At 41.9% G+C, this 17117-nt stretch overlaps 1 protein-coding gene across 1 annotated transcript in view; it reads right to left on the minus strand.

Moving 5' to 3' along the window:
- Positions 1-17117, minus strand: part of EPG5 (ectopic P-granules autophagy protein 5 homolog (C. elegans)) — a 94660-nt gene that overhangs the window by 26937 nt on the left and 50606 nt on the right. The window contains exons 25-28 of the mRNA XM_006889217.1: positions 16794-16938; positions 11889-12060; positions 10755-10917; positions 1517-1659 (exon numbers count right to left, since the gene is read on the minus strand). Of these exons, the coding sequence (XP_006889279.1) occupies positions 1517-1659; positions 10755-10917; positions 11889-12060; positions 16794-16938 (623 nt within the window). The remainder of the gene's footprint in view (positions 1-1516; positions 1660-10754; positions 10918-11888; positions 12061-16793; positions 16939-17117) is intronic.

The following is a 17117-nucleotide window of genomic DNA, read 5'->3' on the forward strand; positions in this document are numbered from 1 at the left end:
CGCATTTCAACTCACAAGCGTTTCCCTATACACCCTACAAAGATGCACTGGCAATATGCGTAAGAGACCTCAAAATCCTATACGGATGTTACTTTAGAATGATTTCATGTGGCAAGTGTACGTATTCCATAATAGTAATGATTTCAAGCTGTCCTAGGGGAAGGGAAAATGCATCGCGTATACTGCCGTTATTGTTATTGTTACTGTGTACCGTGTCAAGTCAAAACCGATCCATAGCTGACCCTCCAGTGGGCTTTCAGAGGCAGTTAAAGGCAAAGGAGTAGACCGCCCATCCTTCTCCCAGGACGTAGTTGGTGGATCCAAACTGCATGCCTTCGGATTGCAGTACAGCGTCTTACCACTATTATCCTTTGTTAAACTCTCAAATTTTGCACATAATTATAATTTGTTCTTTTATTTCATGCATATATTATAGAATATATTTTTATTTACATATTTTTATACAATTATTTGTAACCATTGTTTCACTCATGTACATTTTATTTTATACAATCAGGTCTATATATTGTGTTTTATTATTGAATGTGTTTTATATATTATTGAATATACATTTTTAAAAACAAGAAGACTCATCTCTCTGAACTCTATAATCTGAAATACTGACTGAAATTGAAGAAAAAGATTTTTGTAGAAAATGAGACTCTAGAGGGAAGAAAATGTCCTTTTTCATTCTCATACTCAACTTCTTTTCCCGGTAAAACAAATACCAGCTTTTTATTGATTTCATGTTCTTTCTTTTCAGGACCCTCAGTCAAACCTACAAAAGGAAGAATGCCCTCCCCTCGTTGCCCCAATATACGGAGTGAAGGAGCAGCTGGTACCAGAACATGGAGTCAAGTTTAAAGAGAATTCAGTCCCTCCTCCCTCTCCTGAGTCCTGGGGCTTCAGGAAGAAAGCAGATGGCAACAGTAAGCCAGATTCTTCCTGAGAAAACCACAATGGCCAAACTCAAGTTAGCAACTATACCCGAGAGCTGTAATCCCGGAGTCTTTCTGCTCCACACTTCGCCCTGTAAGCTGATGGCGATGACGGGGCAGATGCGACTCTGATCCAGAACACAGGCACAAAATCTCCCCGTGACTGTGAGTTCGCAACTCAGGGGTCAGCAAACTTTCTAACATCAAGAGCCAGAAGTCCTAAAGTCCCAGCCACTGCAGCATAAAAGCGGCCATGTTGCTATGATGTGCCCACACATAGTGAAACACAGCTTGGTCTAATGCCTTCTACGCAATCTTGCTAAATTTAAGCCCAAAAGCAGCCACAGAAGATATATAAACTGCTGAGTACCAAAAAAATTTTCACTTACAAAAGTGGATGAAAGGCTTGATTGGGCTTCAAGGCAGTAGCTTGCTGTACTAATTCTGTATGATTTTGGGGATGTACTAATCTTGTACGTTTTTGTTCTCCCTTTGGTATTTTGGGGGGATGCAGCTACATGGACAATTACTATGACAACAAAATAGCATTATTAATTTGCAATGCTGCCAAAACTTACGTAATCAAGTTTTCCGCGTGCACAGCAGCTTCCACAACGTGAAGTGACGGAGGCTTAGCAGCTTCAGCCTGCAAAAGCTTCACTTCTTTTCGCAAAGCATAGATCTGTTGGCTTACTGCTTCGTTCTTATACATACCTTCGAACTAAAACAAAAAAATTAAAAGTCCTCAACAACTGACTATGCATTTTTAAAAAAAGAATATTATTATCGTGTAGCTCAAAATACTCCACTGAACTCCAAGGGGATGTAAAAGATTTGTTACAAAACCATTCAAGAATCTTGGATTTATCATAGAGACACAAGCTGAAATTATTGTTGCTCTTAAGTGCTGTCAATTCTGAACCAACCCATAGCTGACCCTCCAGTGGGTTTTAAGAGTCAGTAATCACACAGGAAGACACTGCCAGTCCTTCTTCCATAAACTTAAGCAGAATTTTATTATGAAAATGTCAAGGCATATAAACACAGACACATATATATCTTTTATACTGATTTGATCCTGAGTTAGTTCATCATGAATTCAACATCTTTTTGTAGAAAAGATGTTTTTTACACTTTGACTCCTGAAATACTCATCAAAAACAGGTTCAGCATCTTCCATCACTAAGGTATTCTTTTTTTTTTAAATATTTTAGTTTTTCTCTTCTTCTTTTTTTTAATATTTTCGTTTTCCATCACTAAGGTATTCTGAGTTGGTGTTTTCTTTTGGTTTTTGGAGGATTTTTTTGTGGGCGCGGGATGAGGAGGACCAGACAGATGAGGCAGGCCCTCTGTGAATCAGGCCTCTCCAGAGCCCCAGCAGCACATACAATTCAACTCGAAGCGCTTGGGCTGCACGTCTCTGCTAAGCCCCGCATGACAGGATATCACAACAGAGGCTGCTGACAAGACGTGTGCCATTTTGAAAGGAAGGAAAGATATAAACTCAGAAAGCAAACAATAAAACATGGGAAAGCATCCAAATTGGCTGTGTGTCTAGGAAAAAGTAATTGGTGAGTTCAGTGGTTCCAAAACGCTGGTCTTTGATGAAAGGAGATGATGTTTGGACCCAGGATTTAACAGAAAGACAGACCAATGTTAACAGGAGTCAGGGTGGAAGGGAGTGCAGACAGAAGGAAGGCAAGGAGGGGCCCACCAGTGGGATGCTGTCAGCTGGTGAAGCTTTTAGACTGAGGATGTCAGGGAACTTATCCTGCGGAAGTCTTTAATACCAAGCTTAGGAGACTGAACCTACCCTGCAGACATGGTGAAGGTTAGGAAACAGGCTACAGAGCCTACATTCTTCACAAAGGATCTTCACTTGTACAAGTGACCAAGAGAACACAAAGCTTCCATTTTCTGCACTTGCTCAAAATTCGGTTCCTGGTGTGACAATTACAGGTGTATTTTCTTTATAAATAATGCACATACTTAATTCCCATGTTACTAGAACTACAGCCCTTGCGTCCCTGTCAGGATGCGATATTATACCATATCTAATAATAATACCATGTCAGATATTATACCGTATCTAAATCTCCTGAAGGGCGCGGTCCGTTTCTTGGACTTTACCCAGAAGCCCAGTACAGCACCACCTGGCTGGAAGTCCTGCTCCCACTCTGTGGGCTCCTGGTCACTTTCTGCTAGAAAAATCACGAAGTTCGTGTTGAAGATAGTCACAATATTGCTGTCTTTTTGCTTTTTGTGCCTAAAACTTTATCAACGTCCATTACAGGTTGGGTCAGTGATTGGCTAGTCAGGTGCCTCTGACCAACCTAGAGAGAATCACCAACAAGGGAAAGAGAACGTAGAAGAGAAACAGTGTGGATGCAGTAAAGAACGAGAGGAAAAGAAAAGCTCATTCGGCTGAGAAATACAACAGCCGAGATAGCAATGGGACCTGCGCTTCACACTGACCTCCACACATTCTAGAAACTCGGAACACTGAAGAAGAAAGCTAGCTAGTTTTGACACTAAACTAGCCTAAATTTAGCCTTCTGGTCTCCACAGTCCTGGTCCTTGTTTCCCATCATTGTTGAAAGCTTTCTTTTCTTGCTGGGATGGAGGTGAGAGATTGAGTAATTGCTGGCTCATAATGACAAGAAGTCGCAGACAATAGAACAAAGCAGTGTGGTGGAAGCCCCTCCAGCTGAGTCATGTAAAGGAGACAAAGAAATTGAAAAGTTAAGACAAACCAAGTCCTTCAGCAAGTTCTTACAACTGCATTAGGACCTCGGTGGGTCTTTTCCATCTTTTATTTCTAGAAATGAACAACTTTTTCACATGCTAATAAATCAACCCTGGGTACAGAAAACATGCCCCAAAATACCAAAGTCCAACAAAAGGGACTCTATCATAAATCACCCCATTTCCTCAGGGAATATCACTGAATCATTAGAAACTTCTATTAGGAGGGGAGACCACAGAAGAAGCACGTCTTATTACCCATAAAATATATTTGCCTTTTGTGTGCCCCAAACAAGCTATACAGAGTTCAAACATGTGCAGATAGGTGGAAATTTCCAGAATTTTCCTTCCTCAAAAAAGTCCATTAAACAATACTTAATAGAATCCCAAAACCACATAAATGAGCCATTAAAAATAAAATCATTTGGTGTTCCAACCCAACATTCAACCTGGAGCCTAGATTCTCTAATCACTAAGAAGGTAATTCTAACACACAAATTCAGACAGAAGACATTAATATTAAATGAAATTTTACTATCAGCGCAGCTAATTCACAATTATGCTGCTAGTTTGCTAAAGCACAATGTGGGGAATGTGGCCTAGAGAAAGCATGAGTCTTGAATTTAAATGGACACAGATTAAAGGTTCGATTGGTCCACTCAGTGAGTTTCCTTGCTTTGTGGAATCTATGTCTTCATCTTCATTCAGTAATGATTAAGTGAGATAATGAACAAAAAAAAGTACCTTGCCTGATAGCTAAGATACAAGAGAGCTCAAGCATTTGACAAGATGTACACTCAACATTCTTCTAAGTAGTACAGCACTGGTCTGTCCATTTGCTGTACAGAGGTAACTCATGGTTGCTGTGATGCTAAACACTGTGATGTGTCAAATGTGATAATGATTACCCATGTGGACAGTGTTCGGTGGAGCTTCCCAATTAAAACAAGCTTGGAAGCAGGAGTGGTATCCACTTCTGAAATAGCCTGCATATGGAAGCTATGAACTTAAAGAAACAATGGAAGTTATACATGTTCAGGACTTTCATTCATAGGGTCGCTATGAGTCATCTAGGACTTGACTGTACTTAACAACAACACACTCAACAGGCTCAGAAAGAAAATGATGTGCTGCAGTACCATGTTCCTCCCCAAGACCAAATGTCTGAGAGACATCAATATTGAAGTAAAAAGATGAGTTGGAGAGTGGGTGGTTATTTAAGTTAGATTTGCTACAGAAATCATTACACTGAGGAAAGAGTCCACACAAAGAATGAAAGATGATTTCTAGCAGTAAAAAAAGTTATGGCTTCCAAGACACCTTTCACATTCAAAATCCTTGAAAGTGGTTCAAATCAGGGTGCCTTCTTGTGAAAAGGATCAATCTTCAGACATCCACTAGAAGGTACTGTCATGCCAGATAACAGTGCCGAGAACACAAACATGAAAACAGCCAAGTCCTTTACATCACGTATGACAGCAGATGAAATCACAAGAAAGAAAAGGAGCTGTCACATTACTCACGTGTGATGTGCAGCTAGCTTTCACTTCAAAGAGTGTTATAGAAAAAAAAGAGTGTTATAGGTCACCTATCATGTGTGGAACCATACTAGATGGATATGTATGCAGATAAAGCCGCCTAGTGCTCCATACAGACTGTTGCTGTGTTACCATTGAGTCAGAACCAACGTATGCAACAGCTCCCCACAGACTAAAAAACAGCTGCAATTTCAGATCTGAAACTTCCGGAGAAAATGATGGGCTACAGAAACAGAGCAGAAGTTATCATACAAAGTAAATGAAGGTTGATGCTTCAAGGGTCAAAAGAGCTACTTCGGCTATGAGTCCTCCAGAAAGAAAAAAAAATTAAATACATTTCATGGGCTTCACTGACCCCATGAAAACCACTCACAGTCCTCAGGCTAAGAGCTCTTATCCAGAGGTGGTAGGTGATGTCAACTGAAGAAGGTGGTCAAAATACAACCCTAAATACAACTGGCCATCTGAGAATTGTTGTTGTTGTTGTTATGTGCCGTCGAGTCGCCTGGGGCTCATAGTGATCCTACGGAGAAGAGCCCTAAACTCTTCTCTATCCTGTGCCAACCTCACTGTCTCCAACACACCTACTCCCATTACTCAACCACTGAATCGATCCATCTCATCGAGGGTCTTCCTCTCTTAAGCTGTCCCTCCACTCTCCCAAACATGATGTCCCTCTCCAAGGACTGGTCTTTCCTTGCGACATGCCCAAAGTATGTTAGACGAAGCTTCAGAATTCTTGCCTCCAAGGAGCAGAGCCCAGTTTCACCCTTTTCAGGTCAAACTTGTTCGTTCTCCTAGCAGTCCATGGTATATTCAACACTCTTCTCCAGTATCACAGCTCAAAGGCATCAATTCTCTTTCTATGATCCCCAGTCACTGTCCAGGTCTCCAACACATAGTACACAACTGCAAAGACTATGGCCTGGATCAGGCACACCTTACTCTCCAGCCTGACATTGTTGCTCTTCAGTACTCTGGAGAGGTCCCTGACAGCTGACTTTCCCAAAGCAATTAGTCTCTTGGTTTCCTGGCTGCTGGTACCAAGAGTGTTGACTGTGGAGCCAAGCAAACTAAAACTGTTAACTATCTCAATCTCTTCATCATCGCTAATGATGATGCCAATTGGCCCAGTGGTGAGAATCTTTGTTTTCTTGATGTTGACCCTCAATCTATATTGAAGACTGCAGTCCTTGACCTTCTGTAGCAAGAGCCTCAGGTTCTCCTCAGTTTCAGCAAGCAGGATAGTGTCATCTGCATAAAGCTGGTTGTTGATGAATCTTCCACCAATACTGATCGTCTCGGATGATCCATTCTGCATACAGATTGAAAAGGTATGGAGATAGAATACATTCCTGGCAGATACCCTTCCCGATTTTGAACCATGCAGTGTCTACTTGCTCTGTTCTGATGACTGCCTCTTGGTTCAAGTATAGGTTTCACATAAGCACAATCAAATGTTCTGGGATTCCCATTCTTCTCAGAGTCAGCCACAGCTTGTTGTGGTCCACAAAGTCAAACCTTTGCATAGTCAGAACACAGACAGACATTCTTCTGGTCCTCTCTGCTTTCTGCCAAGATCCATCTAACATTAGCTATAATATCCCTAGTACCATGACCTTTTCTAAACCCAGCCTGCACACCTGGCAGTTCTCTGTTGACGTGTTGCTCCAGTCGTTTTTGGATAATTTTCAGCAGAATTTTGCTTGCATGTGATATTGTTCGATAATTCCCGTACTCTTTCAGGTCACCTTTGTTTGGAATGGGAACAAACATCAATCTCTTCAAGCCAGTTGGCCAGGTGGTTGTCCTCCAGATTTCTTGGCACAACTTAGTGAGCACATCCAGGGCAGTGTATGTTTGTTGAAATATGTCAATTGGTATGCCGTCAACTCCTGGAGCCTTGTTTGAGCAACCTGAACTTCCTCCTTCATCACCATAGACTCTTGCTCATACATTATTTCATGAAATTCTTCTGTGTCAGCCAATTCCTTCTGGTACAGTGACTCTGTATACTTCTTCCATCTTCTTTTAATGCTTCTTGGATCATTTAACACTCTGCACAAAGCATCTTGAAGTATTGCCACTCATGGCTTGAATTTGTTTTTCCATTCCTTCAGCTTAAGAAATGCTGAGTGAGTTTGGCCCTGTTGATTTTCTGACTCTAGTTTTTGCACATTTCATTATAGTATCTTGCTTTGTCATCCTGAGCTGCCCTTTTGAAATTTTTTGTTCAGCTCTTTAATGTCTTGATTTCTTCCTTTAGCTTTGGCTTCTCTGCGCTCTAATGCAATATTCAGTCTCATCTGACATCCCTCTTGGTCTTTTCTTCCTCTCCAGCCTTTGTAATGATCTTTTGCATACCTCATGAACGATATTCTTGATATCCTCCCACAGCCCATTTGGTCTACGCTCATTCGTATGGAACAGTCAAGATTTCATGAAGTTCAGTGTCACTAAATGTTGAAATGAACCTGCATTTTCACTGATTGACTGAGAGATGCTGTCTGTACTGAGGAATTGTGTCCGGATGTTAGTCTGTAGTGGGGCTACAATAATCATAGACTTTCACTATGTGATATCTTTTGTCTCCCCCACCTTCAACCTATTTCCCTAATAAACCCCACAATTGTGAGTAAAGTCTGCATCATTCTGCAACAAACATTAGACTCAAAAATTCCTAGAGATAGGTGCAGGAGCATGGGGGTGGCATGTCTTACACGTGGCTATTTGTTTGGTACCATGGATGTTGTTAATGGGGATAGTTCTCCTTTATGCAGCATGTAAGTCAGGCTCAGCCACCCTTATGTTGTATCTGCTCCTTTTACAGGAAAGAAAGGACAAATATTTAGGTGAGGCTGTAACAACAAAATCTTAAGGCAGAGTCACGGAAATCCTTCTTATCATAAAACATACCTACAACATCCAAAATTACACTGATGATATTTTTTAGGAAAGCAAGCTTTCTAAATACACAATTAAGAAAGCAAAAGATTACAGGTTAGGTTTTCCATTCTTAAGATATTTCTTTTCTCTGAAAAAGAAGAGGCAAGTCACTGGTATGCTTGGGGCTGAAGCTCCTGGGTCTGCCTGGTGGGATTTTCCACGGCAAGCCCCTGGGAGTCAACAGGAGGTCAGGCTACACAGCCTGCCCATGGATTGAGCAGCAAATATTTAAAGCTCTTCCCAGAGTAACAGCCAGAATTGTAAAAACATTTCTTTGTACTTGCCTCACAAGTCACTTTTAAAAATGCATTTTAAGAGAATTCCCTTCTTTATATAGAATTAGCAACTTGGAAAAGAAAAGCAATGGAAAAATACTGTGCTGCAATGCAGAGACTGGTAGCCAGCCATCCCTTATTCATGATAAAGAAGCCTGATGGCCCAGTGGTTAAAGCACTCTGCTGCTAACTAGAAAGTGGGAGGTTTGAAACCACCAGCCACATATTCCTCAGGAGAAAAAGTAGCAGTGTGCTTCTATAAAGATTTACAGCCTTGGAAACCCTAGGCGTAGTTCTGCTCCGGCCTCCAGCGTTGCTATAGGCTTGAGTCTACTCAGTGACCTGAGTTTTTTGTTGGTTTTTATTATGACCAAATACATTTTCAGATTTTTTTGCTTCCAACCTCAGTTCTATCATAAAATTGGCAAATTCTTTTTCCAGCTTTATTACTTTCCCAAGTAATCTTTTCTAAAAGCCTCTACTTTGATTTTACTGAAGAAGTAGCAACTGAAGAAGAAAAAAACCAATATTCCTAAGGAAAATAACTTTATAAAGCATTTGGCACATGATATTATCTGTATTTTAGAGTGTGGCATGCCCACAATAAAATACGGGAAAACAGGATGGATTCATGCTGACTTTTAAGTTCAACTCTTTAATGATGTTGGAAAATGTGGAAATAAATTTTGAGGGTAATTAAAAATATAAGAAGTATAAAGAGATTATATTTCAGAAGACATTTTACAGAATGCAATCCATCCAAGGAGAGCACTGAATCCACCTGAACAGTTAAAATGTGAATTAGGGGGGAAAAGGCGTGTGTCAGGGAATAAGACAAATACTTGAAAGACAACGAAGAGCAAGTAAAACAGAATCTCCTCTAGTTCAAAAAGCTAACAAAAATGGGGCTTTTCCCCCCTGTACAATGCAGTCAGCAGCAGGGAAGAGTCATCCCCAGGCGGCTCTTTTCCGCTCAGAACACAACGTCCATTCATTCAGGGGATGAGGAAAGGGCAGTGATGACGGCCTCAGCCTGGCTGGGATCACATGGCTGTGTCATCTTTAGCATAAAACCCAATCTCTCCAAGCTTCTATTTCTTTTCTTGGCTGGAAAAGAAGATAACAATAATGCCCACCTCATAAGACTGTTGTGAAGATAAAACTGAGCTCATGTTCATAGGGTTGCTATACATCAAGGCAACTCAATGGCACATAACATACTGTGACAGGTCTGGAAGCAGAAGTGGCATCCACTTCCTGAATAACATGCCTCTGGAAACTCTATGAATTTTGATAAATGTTGCTAGTTGTAAAGGGGCTTCAGGCCTTTTGTTCATAGGGTGGCTATGAATCATGCTTGACTCGAAGGCAACCAACAACAATTACCACAGTTTCAACTCGTGTCTGTATTTCTAGCTCAAGGTAAGTAATGGGCAAGTGAATTTTTTTTTTATTTAATTTAATTTTATTTTATTATTTTTGTGTGCATGTACCGTCAAATCAGATCTGACTGGTACAGGAGGAGATTGTCCCTCCTTCCCAGGCAGAGCATCTGGTGGATTCGAACCGTTTGCCTCTGGGATTGTAGCTGCAGCTCCTTGCCACTAGGCCACCAGAGCTCCCCTGGGCAAGTGAATTTTTAATCAGCTTGTTGCACTTCTGCTTTCATCCCTTGGAAGCTGTCTCTAGCTGATTCTGATTCCACGGGTCCTCTCATGTTCTTCTGCAGCAGTTCCTCACAGTCTACAACCTACAGCCAGAACTCTCTAATACTTAGAGCCCCAATTCCCACCACACTCCTGAAAAGAACTATCAATGTCCTGATCTACACTCTGGCCTCATCAGAGACTCCACAGCACCTCACTACAGCTGGCCTTGACCCCGAGATGACATCAGATGGCTCTATTCCCACATCCCTGGTAACTGAATCCAAACTACCATCATTAAAATCTTCAAAGGATTGGGTTAAGCCTCGCTACAAATGTTCTCAATGATTCTGCTCTCCTCTGAATTCTTAGTTAGCCAAGCGTCTGTAGGGCTCAACTGACACCTGTGGAAGTGTGGGATTCTCCAGATGTGTCTTCACTCTCCAGAAAGAAAAAAAAAGAAATGTTTTGGGACCTGGATCATGTTTCATAGCTCTCTCAATCTTCCTCCAATCGTTCTAACAGTCAACTACTAGAGATCTGTACCCATTAAGATTACAGCTTAGAAAAGCCTACTGGCAGTTGAACTCTGTCATACAAAATTGTGATGAGTCAAAACGGAATCAACTGCATACAGTTAACACGGACAAACTGTAAGACACGTACCTGAACTGTCACAACTGCGGCTCCCTGGCATTTCTTACCGCCACTGCCCCTACACTCCAAGTGCAGTGTGGTCTGTTCTTCTCGGTTAACATACTGCTTGGGCATTGTGTCCAACAGCTCACTGTCCAGGGCAACCTGCTGAGATTCCCGAAGAGCTGCAGTTCTGAAAAACACCATCAGGAGGTGTAATACGCGCGCGAGCACACACACACACACTCAGGAAAGGTTATGTAATAACCAAGGGATAAAGGCATCCTGCCACCTCATTACCCTCAATACTTATAGCACAGCAAAACAGGGATTTCAAAGCAACACAGGTGTGTATATGTGCTAGGACTCGCCCAATTCTCCCCCTGTGAATCAGGTTAAGAAAGGAAGAATAAGTCTTATTTAAAAAGTGGGATACTTTTTGAGCCAGTGACGTGTTCCATTAATAATAAATGGATCCTTAAATACAAAAGAAATGAGAATACATCCTACTGCGATTTCTTACTTAGGTAATACCAGTGACAGAGTAGGTATTAGCAACACGAACTGTTATGGTAATTCTGTTCATGGCGGGTCCCAGTGCATAATAACTGCATTTATTGTTGCAAGGTACATACACACAATAAATGCATCAACGAAAAATAGCATAAAAAGACCAGGCTAAAAAGCAATTGATTCACATGGGATTTACAAAGATCAATGCCTAATGTCATTTACTGTTAATAAAATGGATCCCATATAAGTTCCTCCTCACAATAAAAACCAGCGGCAGTTAATTTAATCATCATTTATGGGAGCTTGCCAAACCGTGATCAAGAATCTCCAATCTCTAACAGAGTAAGACTTTACAGAGGAAAACCCTGACCCCGGAAAGTACATTTCATTTGGCATGTTTTTATCATCATCTCTCCATTAGCAGAAGGTCTGTCTCCTCAGCAAAAGCCAGGAGAAAAACTTAGCATTGATGACAGTGTCCAGAAAATAGGTGAACCTTTGAGCCGATGAGAATATCACAAGCCACTTAACCGAGTGTAATGCATGGTCTGGTCGGCTTATCCTAATGAGGAGGCCTGATTCTAGGGACGAACTCAAGGCTGGCCAGGCATCCAGCACGAGGCCTGGGCCTCACGGTCCCCTGGCCCTCACCTGGCCTGCTGCTGCAGCAGATCGAGGTCCACACGTATGAGCTGGGTGGCGTCATTCTGGTTCAGCAGCGTGACTAAGGGGATCACAGGCACTGGCGGCTTCACCGGGTGCAGAACTAGCGGTGGATGGGGAGCCTCATATTTCTGCAAATTGCTTAAAACTCTCTCTTTAGCTGAAAGAAGGGTCAAGTCATAGTTAGTAACAGGCACAAACAGGTAGTAACATCCAAAGGGTTGCAAAAAGCCTGGACTATTGTTTTCTTAAAGCCCATGGGGAAAAAAAACCTCACAAAACCCCACACTGCAGACTTACAGAAGAGCTGATTAAACTGCAAGAGACACAAATGAATAAAACCATTCTCCTCCATTTTCTAGCATTTAGAGTTAGAGTTAAAGCATTACCTGCAAAACCAGCTCAAACAGCTGCTTTGTTGTATACTGAGTAGGCGACAGAGAAGTCCAGCGGCGGTGAACTGAACAAGTTAATCTGTAAAACCTCCAGGCTAACTCTTAGGTTTCACCCATGCATCCCATTAGATAAGTTCCTTTATTACACACATGTGGGGTTGTTGTTGTTGTTAATGTGCCGTCGAGTGGCTTGCGACTCATAGCGACCCTATGTACAACAGCCCTAAACTCTGCTCTGTCCTGTGCCAATCACACTGTCTCTGACACTCCCATCCCGATTATCCCAGTCATTGAATCAATCCACCTCATAGAGGGTCTTCCCCTCCTGCGCCGTCCCTCCACCCTCCCAAGCATGACATCCTTCTCTAAGGACCAGTCTCTCCTCACAACATGTCCAAAGTATGTTAGACGGAGCCTCAGAATCCTTGCCTCCAAGGAGCCACCCAGTTTAACCCTTTCCAGGACAAATCTGTTTGTTTTCCTAGCAGTCCATGGTATTCTCAATACTCTTCTCCAGCACCACAGCTCAAAGGCATCAATTCTCCTTCTATCCTCCTTGGTCATTGTCCAACCCTCTGATGCATAACAAGTAGATTGCAAAGACCGTGATAAAGGTATCCTCTCAACAGATGTAGGACCTGCTTCATTTACATTTTCACCTCACATCGACTTATCTTAGAGAATACATATAGTGTGTTCTGGTGTGCCCACCTGTGGCATTCAGCAAGAAGACCCCGCCTGAAGAGATACTTCTTGTTTTTCCTCCTCCCCATGTCTGTGAATCTCCTGTGTCTCACACGACTAGCTTAGGGACCCACCTCAAAGACAGTCGAAAAGCAAGCAGTATGATGAGTCCTGCTTTTTAGTACACTGATAAGAAATGAAACTTTTTATACTGTAAAGTGTATAAATTTCCAGAGGAGCTAGCCATTTGGGGTCTTGGAAAACACTATCCTGCTGCTGGAGGTTCCAATTTTTTTTTCCTCTTTACCTAGTTGTCTCTCTTTTCTCATAACGTGTGGACGTGAACTACTTTTGTGGGCCTGTTGCAACTTCAGCCATTTCTGGGGTTCCCCCACCCCTCCCCACAGCAAAGGCATTTATGTTCTCTATTTTTCTCATTACAACTGAGTTGGAACCATTCCATATCAAGCTCTCTAATGAGTTTCTGAAGGCTACAAATTATATAAGAGGAGACTGCCTATCTTCTTATTACAGAAAAAAAATATTTTGCTTGGAGATTTTCATTGCCAGAGAGGCATCACTTTTGGGTTAACAACACAACTCCCTATAGACTATGTCTTCTTATTTGTAAGACTAATAATTTTCTCTTGGGGACCAGGAGGTTGAAAGCATGTGATATAATTAAATAGAAGCTCTGCCCTCAAAATGTTTACAGTCTAATGGGCTAAAGATCTCAAATTCCTACACTAGGTTGCTTTCCATGATATAATAAAAAAATAGTAACCTGGTAATGCTGTACAAGGGAGGCAGGGAGCATCTCTAAGGAAGTTTATAAAAACATGATAGTGATCACATTATCTGGATGTTGGTGTGATGGAGTGAGATCTGAAGATGGCCCAGTTAAGTTTTATGCTGTCATCCAGGTAAATTCATAATGAGAAAAAGGAATGAGCATTTTAGATTAGAGCTGAGTGAAAAATGAAACCAAAAACCTAGGAGGAGTAGAATTAAAATGAGTGAGTATAATAAGCACCTACAGTACTTAAACCTAAGGAGTCAAGTAGCAATCTGTTCACTGGTTCCTTCACTCAACAAATGATTTGTAGGCACAAACAAGATACTGAGCCACACGGCAAGCTGGTGACAAGAAGTGAAGGCACTCTGCACCAGGTAACTTGGCACTAGACTGTGAAGGTGTCACACTGGTTAATTCAATGGAAATGGTTCGTGCCTAGTCCAGAGCTAAGCATCCCATAGAGAAGCAACAAATTCCCCTTCCCCCTCCATCTCTTCTCATCACACCATGCGTAATATCAGCAGAGAGAGGAGAAAAGGCTGCCACATATCCAATTATTTCCAATAATGGGTTAGCAAAGAGTGAGGTCAAAGGCATTCCAAGAAAATAACAAGTACTTAAGGGACTACTATGAATTTACGATTTTGTTCCAGATACAACATTCCATTTTCTATTCTTGCTGAGAAAAATTAGAGAAATTTAATAGTCATGACTTTCCTTGGCATAAGGAGACCTGCATTGTTTGTATTCGTAACAGATGGAATTGAACATTCCAAGCAGGGCTAAGTACACCACTGTCCCTCAAAGCTGGTGTTTTTCCATTAACAGCGCCACACTCGGCACTAGATAGACCAAAGCTGGGGAATCATCACCAGGACAAGACTACTGATGATGTTAGAGTTTGATTCCAGCAGCATTGCAGCAGGCCGTAGCTTCAAGAGAAAGCTGGGATCTCATTTTCAAGTCTACCATAAAAATAAAGACTATTTATTTTAAATGGAGAGGGGGGAGGTTAAAATATATAATCTGAGCTTATTTAACTGGATCACAACTGATAATTATGAAACAAACAAAGCAAATGTAATTCAACCAGAAGAACCTGGGCTCAGAAGTGTGCAGAGGCGTGAAGTACTGATTAAATTCTTCCTACATTCATATCCCCGAGGGTTCAATGTTTAATGCACTTTTGACCTAACCTGTTGACATATGAGAGTAATATAATAATTTGAAGGAAAAGCAAGAAGGGTGTTTGTTATATAATTATTTAAAAGAATAGCTCAAGGTAAAAAAGAGGCAAGAGGAGTATTGGGAGGGAGCTCTGGTGGTCTAGTGGCAAGAAGCTGCACTGCAAACCTGAAGGTGCGTGGTTCACACCCACCAGATGGACAAACTCCTCCTGTTCCAGTTGGATCCAATTTGATGGTACACCAAATTATAAAGAATTTTTTTTAAAAAAAAAGAGGGGTATTGGAGACAGAGGTCTGTAGACATTGGGGCGGGGGAAAGGGCATATTTACCTAACCTTGAAACCCGCTAGTGCCGTATTATTCTACACACCAGCAAAGCAAACCCCCTGCCATTAAGTCTAGTTTGATACACACAGCGACCCTTCACTGAGTTTCAGGGACTGTAAATCTTTATGGAGGAAAAACTGCCCGTCTTACTCTTAAGAGGAAAAAGCCTGTTGGATTTGAACTGCAGCTCTTTTACTTAGCAGCTAAATGTGGTACACACTTTGCCATCAAGCTCCTAATTAGACTAAAAGGCTTCAATATTTTAAAAAAAAGTATGTATATACAATTTCACGATGTGTCTCTCATTTTTAAAATGTAATTAGTAATAAAAATGAACAAATGACCCAGCATATTGTTTGAGGGTTCTGGTGGGGTTTTTGGCCTGGTTTTTGTTTATTCTTTTTGAATGACATCGGTAACCTGACCCACTGCGATCTCAGTGGTGGCTGCTGTTGGAAGTGTTCTCTTTGTCATTACCACTGTGACGGGGTTTAATGAGTGCTGGATGTCAGAAGAATTGACTCGTCTCCATCTGGAAGTAACTCCAAGGCACCATACTGGCCAGGAGGAAGCTGAAGCCGAAGCCATGGAGTAAGAGAGAATCACTACCTCACTATAAGATTTATTAAATCTAGGTGTCTTTGATGTTTTTTAAACTCTCCTGAGTATTTTTTAGTAAAAGAAAGGAAAAAAATGGAAGGAAGAGAGAAGGGAAGACTGCCTGTCTACTGATGTGAGAGTGCTGGTTCAGCTTGGGGAGCCAGCCTGGGCTGTATGTCCCCTGAATGCGCATGGCCGTACAAGAGGAGCAGAGCACCTCAAAGCTTGAAGGGCTCATGAAGCGACCTTACCACCCTATCTCCCTGCTTCCATTTCGTTTACATGAGTGGAGAAAGAAAGAACCCCAATTGTCTTGTATAAGCCACAATGATGCAGACATTTCTATCCTAACTCTACCAGAGAACTCTGTTAGCCTAGAGGAGAGAAAGTGATGCTACCAAGCCAAAGGTGGGTGATTTGAATATGTAGCCCTCAGGCCTGGTTTTAATTGTTTTTGGTCAAACATTCTTCTAGGTGGTATAGCACTGGTCTGTCCACTTGCTGTACAGAGGTAACTCGTGGTTGCTGTGATGCTAAACACTGTGACACTGATGTGTCAAACGTGATAATGGTTACCCACGGTGGACAGTGTTTGGTGGAGCTCCCTGATTAAAACAAGCTTGGAAGCAGGAGTGGCATCCACTTCCAAAACAGCTTGCCTCCAGAAACCCTATGAACTTGGAGAAATGATGAAAGTTATACAAGTGCTCAGGTCTTTCGTTCACAGGGTTGCTATGAGTTGTCTACAACTTGATGGCACTTAACAACAACAACAACCTAATTCTAAATAATAAACACAAGGAGTTCCTTTAAAAAGCAATTCCCATTCTGGGAGGCTAAAGTGTGTAGGCCTTACCCTCTATGGCTCTGGTTCACTTCCGTTCATACAAAGGGGGTGACTCACCCAACAAAGGATCCGTGAAGTCCAGCTGTGCTGACGAGCTGGAGGCTGAGGAATGGGACTCACGCCTGGCCTGTGTCCACAGACCAGCGGTTTCCTGGAACTCGTGATGGATGCGCTCCATGTTCAAGTACTCCAACCACAGGTCCTAGGAAGGAAGCACAGAGCTTCAGATACACTGCAAGGTGGGGACGCGGGTAGATAAGGAGAGAGGGGAGAACTGACAAAACCATCCCAAAATACGGATCCTGGTGGAAACGAGCCATAAACATAAATAACAATTATGTGACAAATGAAAATGTGAACACTGACGGGCTGTTAGCCGGG

This window comes from Elephantulus edwardii, unplaced genomic scaffold, assembly GCF_000299155.1.
Source record: "Elephantulus edwardii isolate Elephantulus edwardi_28Jun2011 unplaced genomic scaffold, EleEdw1.0 scaffold00076, whole genome shotgun sequence".
Taxonomy (NCBI): domain Eukaryota; kingdom Metazoa; phylum Chordata; class Mammalia; order Macroscelidea; family Macroscelididae; genus Elephantulus; species Elephantulus edwardii.